Source organism: Castor canadensis, chromosome 5, assembly GCF_047511655.1.
Source record: "Castor canadensis chromosome 5, mCasCan1.hap1v2, whole genome shotgun sequence".
In the NCBI taxonomy this organism is placed as follows: Eukaryota; Metazoa; Chordata; class Mammalia; order Rodentia; family Castoridae; genus Castor; species Castor canadensis.
In genome coordinates this window covers 143,103,748-143,120,599 of record NC_133390.1, presented here as the reverse complement: position 1 = coordinate 143,120,599, position 16,852 = coordinate 143,103,748, and the positions used below count along the sequence as shown (strand labels likewise).

At 35.3% G+C, this 16,852-nt stretch overlaps 1 protein-coding gene across 19 annotated transcripts in view; it reads left to right on the top strand.

Moving 5' to 3' along the window:
- Positions 1-16,852, top strand: part of Macrod2 (mono-ADP ribosylhydrolase 2) — a 2,131,419-nt gene that overhangs the window by 5,067 nt on the left and 2,109,500 nt on the right. For all 19 annotated transcript variants that reach the window (XM_074074308.1, XM_074074312.1, XM_074074314.1 and 16 more), the window contains exon 2: positions 452-568. In XM_074074308.1, the coding sequence (XP_073930409.1) occupies positions 452-568 (117 nt within the window). The remainder of the gene's footprint in view (positions 1-451; positions 569-16,852) is intronic.

Sequence of the window (16,852 nt, the reverse complement as noted above, 5' to 3'; positions counted from 1 at the left end):
CTCTACTCTTTGAGCTACACCTCTAGTTGTTTTTGCTCTGGTTATTTTGGAGACAGATTCTCATGAACTATTTTGTGTCTTAACCATTTCCTCTTTTATCTTGTGAACTCAAAGTTAAGGAACACCTTTGTATCTTCAGTCTATGAACATATTACCTGGCATGTATTAGGCTGCCAGTGGATGTTGATTGAAAGAGTAAATGAGTTTGCTTATTCCTGGACTATCATAAAAGTGTCTTCCTATTAGGCTTTGATGTTGTTTTTCTTGCTAATATGGAATTAATTTGATACCTTTTAAAAACTAAATGTGAAATCATTGGATTTGTATTTTGGTAGTCTTTAAGACTGTACAAGTCTTTGGTTAAGTTTAACATGATTAATATTTAAAGCAGAAAATAATTCTCAAGCTTAAAATTTAAATACAAATGAAGATTCTGCTTTTATTTTGCAAGAACGTTTACTGAAGATGACCTTAGAGGAGAGACGCAAAGAATACATAAGGGACTATGTTCCACTGAACACCATTCTGTCATGGAAGGAGGAGATGAAGGGCAAGAACCAAAATGATGGTAAGTTTCTCAGAACATTTTGAGGTAGATACTGCTGCTATTTATTTATGTCTCTTACAAGACAATTACTGACAAATGAGTGACATTCAAGAAAGATGACATTTTTGTTATTGTGCTATTTGAAATTATTGCTTGGTTATCATTCACTTGCTTTTAGTCATACATCATGTGTTTTTTTAAGCTTAGGAATGTATATTAACATAATTTCTGTTTTGAAATATACCACATTTATAATATGCTACTCTTTTACTGGTACCTTTTAATTTTTTTTCTTTTTAGCTATTCTGTAAGAGTTCTTAAAGCAAATGCTATTAGAAATTTGTTGTATTAGTAGTGTGGCATTTTGAGTTTGACTAGTTTCATTTTCATTGGGTTTCTTTTAAGTTATTTTAAGGATTTCATACAATTAAAAAAGAACATATTAGGAAGAATAAGAAAAGCCAAATAGTATTTCATATAATTTTAGAGAAGAATGTATGTTTTGTATGGCATAGTATTGTGTCATCATGTGAAATATTTATACGATAAATTTTAACCGTAAAAGTCTTTAAGATTTGATGAAAGTCTAGTTTGTTCAGATACAAACAAAATTTTGAGGATTATAAAGGTACATGAAAAGTTTCTAAACACAGTAGTACATTTAATGGGTATTTAAAATACTTACCTCAAAATTAACACTAATTGGTGTTAATAATCTGGCTGTAAATTTTAGACAACAGGGCACTTAACAGTTGAACAAGAAAGATTACTTTATGAAATAGACTTGGATTGTATTAATTTCACAGGTATGGTCTTAGATTGATGGAATTTTACAGGGTATAGAGTACTTTGGGTCCAGAAAATGAAGACTAAGATTGGAATTCCTAAGAACAAAATCTGTGGAGAACAATAGTTTATTTAGTCAGGCTTTGGTATCTGTGAAGAGAACATATTTAGGATAGGGCTTTAGACAGGGGTTTTGTGGCTTTTTTTTTTTTTTAAGAAAGACAAAGAATGTGGGGTTGGGAGTGAAAATATGTGGGTTCTTTTAAGACCTTTTGCTGCCTAGAAACCTGTGTGACTTTGGGCAAGCAGGATAATGGCTCTACCCTATGTTCTAGAGGAGTCATTGAACAAGCTGATTTTAATGTTCACATCTGATCTGCCTGCCCAGTGTCTTCAATAAATGCAAGTTGTTTTAATAATGGTCTATTTAAGACATCATTGAAAGAGAAGGTAGTGATGCTTAATGTAAGAATACAAGGATAGAAAGCAAGAAGACAAAGTTCCAGGTCTTGTCTGACCTAGGGCCTTCTGCCTCTTCATGTTTGGGTCTTAGTTAATTTTTCTTCTTTTGCTTATAAGCAACTGATACAGAATATTTTATTTATGTCTAGTAAATCTTTCTTTTTTAAAATTTTTATTTTATTCATATGTGCATACAGAGTTTGGGTCTTTTCATCCCCCTTCCCCCAGCCCCCTCCCAAACCCTCCCCCTGGCCCCTCCCTTACCCCCCCCTTACCCCTCGTTACCCAGCAGAAACTATTTTGCCCTTATCTCTAATTTTGTTGAAGAGAGAGTATAAGCAATAATAGGAAGGACCAAGGATTTTTACTAGTTGAGATAAGGATAGCTATACAGGGAGTTGACTCGCATTGATTTCCTGTGCATGTGTGTTACCTTCTAAGTTAATTCTTCTTGAACTAACCTTTTCTCTAGTTCCTGGTCCCCTTCTCCTATTGGCCTGAGTTGCTTTAAAGTATCTGCTTTAGTTTCTCTGCATTGAGGGCAACAAATGCAATCTAGTTTTTTAGGTGTCTTACCTATCCTCATACCTCCTTTATGTGCTCTTGCTTTATCATGTGATCAAAGTCCAATCCCCTTGTTGTGTTTCCCCTTGATCTAATATCCAAATATGAGGGAGAACATATGATTTTTGGTCTTTTGGGCCAGTCTAACCTCACTCAGAGTGAAGTTCTCCCATTCCATCCATTTACCTGTGAATGATAAAATTTCGTTCTTCTTCATGGCTGCATAAAATTCCATTGTGTATAAATACCACATTTTCTTAATCCATTTGTCAGTGGTGGGCATCTTGGCTGTTTCCATAACTTGGCTATTGTGAATAGTGCCGCAATAAACATGGGTGTGCAGGTGCCTCTGGAATAACCTGTGTCACATTATTTTGGGTATATCCCCAAGAGTGGTATTGCTGGATCATATGGTAGATCAATGTCTAGCTTTTTAAGTAGCCTCCAAATTTTTTTCCAGAGTGGTTGTACTAGTTTACATTCCCACCAGCAGTATAAGAGGGTTCCTTTTTTCCCACATCCTTGCCAAAACCTGTTGTTAGTGGTGTTGCTAATGATGGCTATTTTAACAGGGGTGAGGTGGAATCTTAGTGTGATTTTAATTTGCATTTCCATATTGCTAGAGATGGTGAGCATTTTTTCATGTGTTTTTTGGCCATTTGAATTTCTTTTTTTGAGAAAGTTCTGTTTAGTTCACTTTCCCATTTCTTTATTGGCTCATTAATTTTGGGGGAATTTAGTTTTTTAAGTTCCCTATATATTCTGGTTATCAGTCCTTTGTCTGATGTGTAGCTGGCAAATATTTTCTCCCACTCTGGGTGTTCTCTTCAGTTTAGAGATCATTTCTTTCGTTGAGCAGAAGCTTTTTAGTTTTATGAAGTCCCATTTATCTATGCTATCTCTTAATTGCTGTGCTGCTGGGGTTCCATTGAGAAAGTTCTTGCCTATACCTATGAATTCCAAAGTATTTCCTACTCTTTCCTGTACCAACTTTAGAGTTTGTGGTCTGATATTAAGATCCTTGATCCATTTTGAGTTAATACTGGTATAGGGTGATATACATGGATCTAGTTTCAGTTTTTGGTAGACTGCTAACCAGTTTTCCCAGCAGTTTTTGTTGAAGAGGCTGTCTTTTCTCCATCGTATATTTTTAGCGCCTTTGTCAAAGATAAGTTGGTTGTAGTTGTGTGGCTTCATATCCGGGTCCTCTGTTCTGTTCCACTGGTCTTCATGTCTGTTTTTGTGCCAGTACCATGCTGTTTTTGTTGTTATTGCTTTATAATGTAGTTGAAGTCGGGTATTTTGATACCTCCAGCGTTGTTCTTTTGACTGAGTATTGCCTTGGCTGTTTGTGGTCCTTTGTGTTTCCATATAAATTTAATGGTAGATTTTTCAATCTCATTAATGAATGTCATTGGAATTTTGATGGGAATTGCATTAAACATGTAGATTACTTTTGGGAGTATAGACATTTTTACTATTGTTGATTCTACCAATCCATGAGCATGGGAGACCTCTCCACTTTCTATAGTCTTCCTCAATCTCTTTCTTCAGAAGTTTATAGTTTTCCTTGTAAAGGTCGTTCACATCCTTTGTTAAGTTTACACCTAGATATTTGATGTTTTTTGAGGCTATTGTAAATGGAATTGTTTTCATATATTCTTTCTCAGATTGTTCATTGTTAGTGTATAGAAATGCTAATGATTTTTTCATGTTGATTTTATATCCTGCTGCCTTGCTGTAACTATTGAGGTGTCTAGGAGCTTTTGAGTAGAGTTTTTTGGGTCTTTAAGGTATAGGATCATATCGTTTGAAATATTTTGACAGTTTGTTTACTTATTTGTATTCCTTTTATTCCTTCTTGTTGCCTAATTGTTCTGGCTAGGAATTCCAGTACTATGTTGAATAGAAGTGGAGATAGTGGGCATCCTTGACTAGCTCCTGATTTTAGAGGGAGTGGTTTCAGTTTTTCTCCGTTAAGTATAATGCTGGCTGTAGGTTTGTCATATATAGCTTTTAGAATGTTGATGTACTTTCCTTCTTTTCCTAGTTTTCTTAGAGCTTTTATCATGAAATGGTGTTGGATCTTATCAAAGGCTTTTTCTGCATCTATTGAGATGATCAAGTGGTTTTTGTCTTTGCTTCTGTTAATGTGGTTTATTATGTTTATTGATTTTCGTATGTTGAACCACCCCTGCATTTCTGGGATGAAGCCTACTTGGTCATGGTGAATGATCTTTTTGATGTGTTGTTGAATTCGGTTTGCCATTATTTTATTGAGGATTTTTGCATCAGTGTTCATTAAGGAGATTGGCCTACAGTTCTCCTTTTTGGAGATGTCTGTGCCTCATTTTGGGATAAGTGTAATACTGGCTTCATAAAATGTGTTAGGCAGTTTTCCTTCTCTTTCTAGTTCCTGGAACAGTTTAAGGAGGGTTGGTATCAGTTCTTCTTTAAAGGTCTGATCTAATTCAGCAGAGAATCCATCAGGTCCTGGACTTTTCTTTTTGGGGAAACTCTTGATTGCTGCTTCAATTTCATTTTGTGTTATAGATCTTCAGGTGATTAATATCCTCTTGGTTCAGTTTTGGATGATCATATATATCTAGAAATCTGTCCATTTTTTAAAGATTTTCAAATGTCTTTGAGTATAGGTTCTCGGAGTAGTCTCTGATGATTTCCTGGACTTCCATGGTGTTCGTTGTTATCTCCCCATTTGCATTCCTGATTCTTCTAATTTGGGTTTTTTCTCTCCTCATTTTAGTCAGATTTGCCAGGGGTCTGTCGATCTTGTTTATTTTTTAAAGAACCAACTTTTTGTTTTATTAATTCTTTGTATGTTTTTTTGGTTTCTATTTCATTGATTTCAGTTCTTATTTTTATTATTTCTTTCCTTCTATTTGTTTTGGGGTTTGCTTGTTCTTGTTTTTCTAGGAATTTGAGATGTAGCATTAGGTCATTGATTTGGAATTTTTCATTCTTTTTAATATATGCACTCAGTGCTATAAACTTTCCTCTCAGGACTGCCTTTGCTGTGTCCCATAGGTTCCGGTAGGTTGTGTTTTTCATTTTCATTGATTTCCAGGAACTTTTGAATTTCTTCTTTTATTTCATCAATGACCCATTGTTCATTAAGCAATGAGTTATTCAGTTTCCTGCTGTTTGCATGTTTTTTGTCTTTATTTTTGTTGTTGAGTTCTAGTTTTATTGCATTGTGATAAGATAGAATGCATGGTATAATTTCTGTTTTCTTGTATTTGTGCCCTAGGGTAAGATCTGTTTTGAAGAACGTTCCATGGGCTGCTGAGAAAATGTATATTGTGTAGAAGTTGGATGAAATGTTCTGTAGATGTTGACTAGGTCCATGTGATCTATGGTATATTTTAGATCTAGGATTTCTTTATTGATTTTTAGTTTGGATCACCTATCTATTAATGATAATGGGATATTAAAGTCTCCCACAACCACTGTGTTGGAGTTAATAAATGGTTTTAGGTCCTTCAGAGTATGTTTGATGAAATTGGGTGTATTGACATTGGCTGCATATAGGTTGATAATTGTTATTTCCTTTTGGTGTATTTTCCCTTTTATTAATATGGAATGTCCTTCTTTATCTCATTTGATCAATGTAGGTTTGAAGTCTATTTTGTCAGAGATAAATATTGCTACTCCTGCCTGTTTTGGGGGGCCATTGGCTTGGTAAATCTTTTCCAGCCTTTCATCCTAAGTCTATGCTTATTTCTGTCTGTGAGATGGGTCTCCTGTAAGTAACAAATTGTTGGATCTCCCTTTTTAATCCAGTTTGTCAAACGGTGCCTTTTGATGGGGGAATTAAGTCCATTAACATTAAGTGTTAATACTGATAGGTATGTGGTGATTCATGTCATTTAGTTGTCTTAGTTGTTTGAAGGTTTGATTGTGTGTACCTAAATTGAGGTTACTCTGTACTTTCTTGCTTTTTCTTTTCCTGTAGTTTGGTGCTGCCTGCTGTTTCATGGTTATGTTGGGTTTCACTTTCTGTGTGCAGAATCCCTTGAAGAATCTTTTGTAGTGGTGACTTTGTGGTCACATATTGTTTTAGTTTCTGGTTATCATGGAAGACTTTTATTGTTCCATCTATTTTGAATGATAATTTTGCTGGGTAGAGTATCCTAGGGTTGAAGTTATTTTCTTTCAGTGCCCAGAAGATCTCTCCCCAAGCTCTTCTTGCTTTTAATGTTTCTGTTGAGAAGTCTGCTGTGATTTTGATGGGTTTACCTTTGTATGTTATTTGTTTTTTCTCTCTTACAGCCTTCAATATTCCTTCTCGGGTCTCTGTACTTGTATTTTTAATGATGATATGCTGTGGGGTAGTTCTATTTTGATCTGGTCTGTTTGGTATTCTGGAGGCCTCTTGCATCTATATGGGAATAGATTTCTCTAGATTTGTGAAATTTTCTGTTATTTTTTTGAATATATTATGCATTCCCTTTGCTTGCACCTCTTCTCCTTCTTTAATGCCCATGATTCTCAAGTTTGGTCTTTTGACGGAGTTGGTGAGTTCTTCATTTTCTTTTCATAGGTCCTGAGTTGTTTAATAGTTCTTTGGTTTTTTTCTTTAATTACCATTTCATCTTCGAATTCTGAGATTCTGTCTTCTGTTTGTTCTGTTCTGCTGGATTGGCCTTCCATTTTGTTTTGCAATTCTGTTTCGTTCTTTTTTCTGAGGCTTTCCATATCCTGGGTCGTTTCCTCTTTATTGTTGTCTATTTTTGTCCTGAGTTCATTTATCTCTTTATTAATCATGTTCTTTGTTTCACTTTGGTGTTTATACACTGCTTCTATGGTTTCTTTTATTTCTTCTTGTGCTTTCTCAAATTCTCTCATTTTTTTTTGTCTTGGAATTCCTTGAGTGTCTCCTGTACATTTTGGTTAACCCTATCCAGTATCATCTCTATAAAATTCTCATTGATTACCTGTAGGATTTCTTGTTTTAGATTATTCTTGTGGGCTTCGTTGGGTTCTTTGGCATAGTTTTTCTTCATTTTGTTGGAGTCTGGATCTGAGTATCTGTTTTCTTCATTTCCCTCTGGTTCCTGTACTAATTTTTTGCTGTGGGGAAACTGGTTTCCCTTTTTTTTCTTTCTTCGCATCATTGCCCTTGGTATTATTATTGTCCCTGTACTGTGTGCAATTAAGTATTTTCTAGCTTGTAATAATAACAATTGTAATATTTAGACTGGAAGGGTGAGAGAAGGAAAGCAAAGAAGGTAAAGAAAAGGTAAAAACAAATAAACAAGTAAAAAAATCCAAAAAAAACAAACAAAAAAAGTTTCAAAGATATAAACAAGGAGAGATAGTGTACTTATCAACAGTAAGCTAAACAGGCATTAGAGAGGTAGAGAGAGGATAGAAAAATAAAATAAAATAAAATAAAATAAAATAAAAAAATCTCCATGTTCAAATGCAATAAAGTTTCAGTGTTAATAATTTTGGTGTTTGTCCCTCAGCCTGTAATCCTGGTTATGGTGTCTCAGAAGTTGTTCTGTTGTCTCATCAAAGGGGAAAATAACCAAAAAAAAAAAGAAAAAACCCAAAAAACCAAAACACTACAGAGTGTCCCAAGTTCAAATGCAATACAGTTTGATTAAGTTTTTCAGCATGCAGGTGTAGTTTGGTTGTTGTCTCATCAAAGGAAGAGAGAAAAAAAAAAGAGAGAGTTTGGAGACAGGTTTGTTAATGTCTATCTGAGGCTGTGGCTCACCTGCCTGCTGCTGTCAGCCTGCTGTTGCTGGAGGCTTTATTTATGCAGATCTGTGGAGTAAGCTTAACACTCACCTAGCCCCACAGGCTTTGTTTACTTAAAGTTGTCCTGGGCACGACCGCCACTGCTACAAGCTTTCCCTTTTCCAAGCACACTGAGGGAGGTGGCGCTACACCCGCTTCTTGGCCGGTGTGTTTATTTACAGTTCACGTGGGAGGTGGATCTTCCTCCCTCTCCAGTGGGGTTTCCTCCCACTTCCAATTTTACAAGCTTTCCCACTCCTGGTTGCTGGGCAGGTGCCGCCACTCCTGCCTTCTCCAGTCAGCTTCTTTATTTACAGTTCCATGAGGATTGTCCCTCCCCACCTCTTCAGTACTCAGGGCATCCTCCCTTTTTGCTAGTGTCCTTGTTGTTGTTATTTATTATTCAGTTTCTCTTTTTTCCCTGGGTGGGGGTTGGTCTCTCCAGGGGGCTATGCTGATCTGGCCCAGGATTGCCTGTGGGAGTACCGCATGCCGCTTAGCTCACCTTGTTTTCTGCATCTTCCCAAGCAGTCTTGGAGGTGGCATCTGGCGGCATGGGAGCCCTCCTGGTTTCTCCGTTTAATGTGGAGTGGGGATGCTATGTGCGGGCTCGGGGTGCGGAGGAGTCAAAAGTTTGCCTCTTCTCACTGGTTTTTCCTGTAAGGTGTATCTCCAGCGTCTCTTCAAGATTTTACTTTAGGAAGCACGCTTTCTGCTTCCTCTCTCTAGTCGCCATCTTGGAATCCTCCACATCCAAGTTTTTTCAATCTCTCCTTTTCCAGTGCTTCTTTCATTCATCTGATTACCTTTCTTGGTTGTTGTTTTAGCTGTTCAGTTTTCTAAGCATGCAGAAATATAACATGATGTTATTTTCAGCAAATTTTAGTACCTGAGATAGAGGTAGTATCCTGCTACTGCCAGAACAACTGACAAAACAATAGGCGGTACCCAGGCTGCTTGCCTGATGTTGGACCTGCTCACCTCTGCACAGAAGCTTTTTCTTTCTGTATTGGCTACTTCTCTTTAAAGATTCAGCAAGTAATAGTATTGGATAGATTTGTGTTGTTAGGGAACTCAGTTGGGTGTTTTCAGAGCTCCCACAAGCCAAAATATATCCCCCAAACTAGAAAATATATGTTAAATAACACCTGACATAGTTCTCTAACAAGATGCTGTGTATTTAATTCTGTCTCCTTATATGAGCTTTATAAGTGGTATACAAATGTTCTTTGTATTTCACCTTTTTCCCCCCTTTTATGCTGTTGTGAACCTGAAAGTTCTCCATGGGGAACTAGGTGATGTGATCAAAATTGTACTGCTATTAAACAATGTTTTATTCTTTCCGTGTAAATCTGAAATGTTACTTGTTCTCTCTTGTGACCTGGACTCTGGTGCATGGTCCTTTCCTTGTTCTTGAAATGTAATAGCTCATTCTATGAGTAATATTTGTTAATTTCTTTACATTGCACACACTTTCATTTATGCTTTCTTCTTATAACCTACTCAGTCCTCACTTAAATTGAACTATCACTCAAAAGACTTTTAGTACTTTAACAGTTAAAAAAATCTTTAGGGGCTAGGGGTGTAGCTCAGTGATAGTGCTTGCCTAGCTTGCATGAGACTCTGGATTTTATCTCTAGCACTTCAAAAAAGAGAAAAAATGATTTATAAAAACTACAAATTCAAGCTGGGTGTCCATGGCTGTCACCTGTAATCTTAGCTGCTCTGGAGATGAGGTCAGGAGGATCACAGTTTGAAACCAGCCTGGGGAAAATAGTCAATGAGACTCCATCTTGAAAAAAACCCATCACAAAAAAGGGCTGGTGGAGTGACTCAAGGTGTAGGCCCTGAGTTCAAACCCCAGTACTGCAAAAAAAAAACCAAAAAAAACAAAAAAAAACAAAACCCCCCTACAAATCCAGAGTCAGGCACAGTTGTACTTAACTGTAATCCCAGCTCTATGGGAGACTGATGCAAGAGAATCACTGGAGCCCAGGAGTTCTGAGGCAGACTGAACAACATAGTGAGACCTTGTCTCTTAAAAAAAAAAATGTGTGTGTGTATGTATGTACATTCATGCGTGTGTGTATGTGTTTACCAAAATTAAAAAAGGACCAATGTACATTTAGTTATGTTTTTATGTTTGTAAATGTTTAAGCCATTGCTTATAAATGTATATGTGTATAGTAGGTAAATTTATTTTTATAAAATTCAATTTTTAAAATTTGGATTTCAAACTAAGTATTAAAAATGTCAACTTATAATTCCCTGCCACTTTGTTTTTAATTTGTAGGAAATTAACAATACTGTTTTAGGAAAATACACACATTCAAACTTACTGGTTTTTTATTATCTATATTTTATAGAATTCCATTTTGGCCGTGATTATGTGGACAGTTCTTCATCTGGTGTCTTTAATTTTTTTCCTTACTTTGCTCAGATTTCTTTTAATTAAATTCTTCTTGTTACAATAGAAAGTTTAAGAAGAGAGGTGTGACCAAGTGTGTGTTTCACAGTTTTGATTCTAAGCCTTCCTAAAACAAAACCCCAAAAATTGTTAAGGAAAGGAGGAAGCTCCTGCTATACCAATTCCAGGCATATATCTGAAGGAATTAAGTCAGCATACAGTAGGGATACCTGCAAACCCATGTTTTCTGCAGCACTGTTCACAATAGCAAACAATGAATCAACTTAGGTGCCCATCAGCTGATGAGTAGATTAAGAAAATGTGATATATGTACACAATGAAATATTATTAAGCCATAAAGTAGAATGAAATTATGTTATTTTCAGGAAATGAGTGGAAATGAAGATCATCATGTTAAAATGTTTTATCTCATGTGTAGAATCTAGACCTAAAAAAATGACCTGAATGTAAAAGGGGGGCTATTTGGAACTGATGGGACAGGGGTGGGAGTAAGGAGAGAGTGATGGGGGGGTGAATATAATGGACATACCTTATATACATATATGATAATAGAATAATTAAGCCCATTAAAATTGTAAAAAGGGAGAATAAGATGGAGTAATGGGATGAATTTGATCAAGCGTATTATATCCATGTGTGGATGTATCACATTGAAACACCTATGTACAATTAATATATGCTGAGCAAACAAAGAATGAAGCAAGTAGTTAATTCTTTTTACCTTGACTTTCTACTTTGCAAATATTAGAATGCTATGAATCAGGAAAAAGAACAGTAGGTACTCCACTCCCCCCTCCAAAAAAATAGCTCACCAAATGCATTGTTTGCTTATCCTTCATGTTCCATTTGTTGACTATTATTAGCAAATCTCTGGAATTATATGCTTTTAATGACTAATTACTTAGGGTTACCAATATGTAATAATTCTCTTTGACTTGTTAGTTGCTATATTGTAGGAATTTTGAAAATGTTTTCCTTTTACCCTGTGTTTCCAGCACCGGGATAGTGCCCTATGCATGGGTAGACTTGGTTAGCATGTTAAATAAGAACTCAGAGGTTAATAGTCTTCAAGGTTCTTCACTTCTTCTTTTCACCCTCCGTTATGCTTTTTTGGCAGTACTGGGGTTTGAACTCAGGGCCTTGTGCTTGCTAGGTAGGTGCTCTTCTACTTGAGCCATGCCCTGAGCCATTTTTTGCTTTAGGAAATATGGTCTCATGCTTTTTGCTTGGGACTGGGCTGGGACCTGGATACTCCTACCTACACTGACAAGATTATAGATATGTTCCACCGCTCAAAGCTTGTTTGTTGAGATGGAGTCTCACTACCTTTTTTTTTTTTTTTTTTGCCTGGGCTGGCCTTGAACCATGATCCTCCCAATCTCCACCTTCCTGCATAGCAGGGATTAGAGGAATAAACAACCACAGTGGTCTACCCATACACTTTTAATCATGACCTTAAAAAAAATATAGAAAGAGTAGACCTTCATGCATCTATCCTCCCCATTTCAGTAGTTAACACCTAGCCAGTTTGTCCCCAGACTATTTTGAAGCAAATCATTTATCTATAAATGTATATATTTATATATGTGTGTATTCTTAAAAAACTGTTATTTTAACATAACTATGATATCTCATATAAAACCAGTAACTTGTTAATATAATTGCTATTAATTATTTCTCACATTTTCCCATTGTCTCATAAAGTTGTTGTTTTGTACAGTAAATCAACTGTAAAATCAAGCAAATCAGCTTGAATCAAGATCTAAACAAGGTGCACCTGTTGCATGTAATAGTTTCCTGACCTTTTCTTCCTGCTTATAATTTATTTGTTGGATATACTAAGCTGTTCATCCTGCAGAACTTTTCATGTTTTGGGTTTTGCTGACTCCATCACTGTGGTGTCCTTTAACATATATGCTCCTCTGTTTCTTATGAGTTGTAGTTAAATTGAGAGGCTTATTGAGACTTCGATTTAAGTTTTTTTTTTGGGGGTGAAAATATAGATTATTGTGCATTTCTGTGCATCATATCATTAAGCACATCATGTCTTTTATCTGCCTCTACGGTGATAATGGATCACCTGTATACTGTCAGCCTTGTATATCCAGTGTAAAGTTCTCTGTCAATTTTTTACCTACAGCACACTTTGATATTTGATGTTTAGATCCATTATTTTATTAGGCATGTAAAATAGTGTTAATTAAACTTTATCATTTCTTCTTCATTTATCAGTTGAACTTTTCCAATGAAGAGTAATTTTCTCTGATCAGCTTTTTGGTTATTATGCAGTACAGTTCACACAGAATAATTGTTAGATTTCTGTTATTTACCCATGAAATCCTTCAAAAGTGACCAATGAGTTCTTTTTAAATTATTGGCTATCCTTTATGAATTTCCTTCTGTCTTTCCTCCTCTCTCTTCTACTTCCTTCCTTTCTCTCTCTTTCTTACAGACATGTATTTTAAGCCTCCTTAGTTAAATCTACCAAAGATGCATGTGTGTGTTTAAATGCTCCCTTGCAAATACATAGAGTAGTGGTCATTTAGAAGAAAACTTCATATTTCATATCTTATAAGTCAGATTTTAATATGTATATGTCATTTGGAAAACATTTAACTCTAACGTGTGAAATGTGTAGTCTGAATCTTTTTCCAGTTTTTGAGGTATATGGAAATATTTTGACATGCATAGGTTGAATACAGGTAATATTTTGGTTTTTCATATTAAAAATTAGCATGATAGTATAAAAGCTCAACCTTTTTTGCTCTCCTTTTACTAGGACTGATTTTTATTCTTAAATTTTTCCCACAAAAGTGATGGACCACCAGAAGTGGTGATACATGCCTGTAATCCCAGCTACTCAAGAGGGTGAAGCAGGAGGATTTCAAGTTTGAAGCAAGTGTGGCAACATAGCAGACAGATCACCTCTCTCTTGAAAAAAAGGGGGGTGAGTGGAAGGCAGGGTTAGGGATATAGCTCAGTGGTAGAGTACTTGCTTTGCTTGTGCCAGGCCTTGGGTTAAATCCCCAATATGAGCAGTGGGAGGGTGGGTGGTGGTGAAGATAGATGACCAAAGGCCTTGCACTTGCTAGGCAGGTGCTATATTACTTGAGCTACACCCCTTGCCATAATCTAGTACTAGTACTTTTAGTAAATTTGAAATAACCTTAATTTTTTTTTTTCAGACAGGCTTTTTTGAGACAGGTATGTAGCCCAGGCTTAGAATTCACTGTTTTCCTGCCTCTGCCTCATGAGTGCTGGGATTATAGGGATGTATGATAAGTATTTTTGAACATCAATATGTTTATTAATCATCAGGACTGATGAAATTAGAATATAATTACTTATAGAATATTACATGAAGGCAGTGAAAGAAGAGGAATTAAAAAATTTGAATAGCTATGAGATTTGTAAACTATTAGTTACATTATTTTATTAAATGTTGGATAGTTATTAGTTGAAGACAGAATATAATTTAAAATGACATTATAAACAGGATGGAATTCAGTAGATAAAAAAGTGGAAAGGAATGTTTCTTATTTAATTTCTCTGTATCGGTCCTTCTTTTTATTGTAGTCAGTTTGAACATTAATGTATACTTTAAAAGAAAAATAATTTTTAGAAGCAAAAGAGGACTCAGAAAAACACTGCAGCTTCTTAGACATAAATCCTTTATTTAGAGTGGGTGGTGATTTTATTTTTCCTTTATAAATGATCTTAAAATGAATTTAATTAAAAATTTATATTTGCTTCAAATAAGTAAGACCTCTCTGTCTTAGTCTTTAAACAATTATTTGTGAAGCATCCTTTACCTGCAGAGATGTTGCACAACTACATTTTATGTTAGATACAGACATTTTTCATTTTAGATATGAAAGTAAAGACTAAAGAATAAAATCCTCATGTGCCTTCTGTCAGTGACTGGGTCCTTTTTTTGTCTTTGTCCTCTTATATTATGCCTCTCCCTTTCTTGGTCTTTGCATCTAGCTGCACTGTCTTCCTTTCTGTTTCTTTGTGTACTATGCTCCCTCCCACTACTGGGCCTTTATTTGGAATTTTCCGCACTACTCATCTTACCTGTTCAATTCTTATCATCCTTCAGTTCTGAGCTTGAAAGCTCCGTATTTTCTGTGATGTCCTCCTTGACTCCTTGTTCTGGAACAGGTTCCTTTATTATGTACTATCTCAAAGCTATGTTCCTTTTCATAGAATGTTAATATCAGCTGTTTTTTTTTACGTACTCAGTAGTAAGCTGATCTGATCAGGGTCTATCTCCTTTATGATACTGTAATTACCATGAAAATAAGGGTCGTGTTATCTCAACTTCCCTTTATATCCCTGACCACCTGGCGTAGTGCTTGCTGCTCAGTAAATGCAGTAAACTATATTTGTCTGTTGACCTTTTCATGCATTATTTTCTTTCTTCCCACTTTTCATGTAATACAAACATTCATGTGGAAATGAAAGGCTTAGAAGTTAAGCCAGATATTAATGTAGGTAGTGAATATTTTATATCTTTGTAATATGTTTGGTCTTTTTAAGTTTGAAAGTTGGCTAGCTCAGTATTTAATAAACATGTTTCAATAAATATTTTACTGAACTATTATATAGACATTTAACTAGTTGAGACAAGGATGTGAATTCACGTGGTATGTGCTTGTATCCACAAGCATTGTGTATTATCTTACAGTATTTAGTAACTAAGCATCATGATTACAGTTTCAGTCAGCTTACACGTTAGCAGAGCTTAAGTTAAATGAGTGAAAACACATGTGCTCAAGTCTATTACATAGATTTTAAAATCTAGAATAAGTAGTTCAAAATGTTGCCATTCTAAATGCATTTACTTTGGCATTACTGATTCTTTTTTATTTTTATTTTTTGTGGTGTTGGGAATTGAATCTAGAGCCTCATCATGTGTGCTAGGGAAGTACTATTCCAAATAAGCGACATCTCCAGTGCCATTGTTGATTTTTATACTCAGTCAGCTATAATATTTAATATGATTTAACATTACTAAGTTAGTTGGTTTGCATATTTTGAGAATAAATGGTATTCACTTTAAGTATGAAAACATTAAAATGTGCAATAATAACCTTGTGGAAGTGTGAACTCTCATTTAGTCAAATATTTGTGTTGTAATTTAATTTGTAAAATGGGAAAAAAAGAATACAAAGTTACAGGAATTCACAAATCACTACATTCTATTTTTCCTGTGTCTTATTTTGCTCTTGGTTCTTTCACCTACTTTGTAGCAAATACTGCTGTTATGTAAATTATCCTTGTATTAAGTTTGTTGTTAAAATAATGTAGAAGCAAAAACCAGTAATATTTTTATACCTATAAGGATGATTTGGGATTGAGACCACAAGACAAAAAATTCTTATTATACATTTTGTAAGTCTGTAACTTCACCACATATATAAATTCTACTATTTTTCTTTTTTGACAGTACTAGGGTTTGAGCTTTGGGCCTCATGCCTGCTAGGCAGGTGCTCTGCCACTTGAGCCATCTCCAGCCCTTTTTTTGGTTTTAGTTATCTTTTCAGGTAGAGTCTTGTGTTTTCCTTGGGTTTGCTTGCCTTTAGTCCTCCTTTTTATGCCTCCAGCATAGCTGGGATTATAGACAGGTGTCACTAAGCCTGACTTGTTGGTTGAGATGAGGTCTTACTAACTTTTTGTTCAAGCTGCCCTTGAACCATGATCCTCCCGGACTGTGTCTCCCTAGTATCTTGGATTACAGGATGAGCGCCATGCCTGCTATTTTACTAGTTTTCTTTTTAACACAGTAAATGAATTATACTAGTATGTGTGGATTTTGCCTAAATACATTTGGTCAGTGAGACAGATACTTTGGTAGTAGCCAAAGCCAATCTCTTTTTTTCTTTCACTCTGGGAGACTTTCTGTGTGTGATAATGCCTTTTCTTCCCTTTTCAAATTTATTATTTATTTCAAATCTGTGGATAGCATATGTCTCACAAAAATCTCATAATATCTTTGCCTTTTATGAAATATTTAGCTACTGATTTTTTTCTATAAGTGTTAAAAACAAGAATTTAAATGTATATTATTGTCTTATCTAAGTCATTGATTTAGAAGCAAGCTGAGGATTACTGATATAATGTAGATAATGAGTACAGTTTAGCAGAAGTGGCCATATGCATGCCAGGCAAGTGAAAAACTGGAAGTTTTTGAGCAGGAGAAGTACACAAAGAAAACTAAATATGATGAGAGTAATTGTTTGTAATAGTGTATGTAATGCTTTAGAAAATATGAGGATTTCATCCTGAAATGTCAT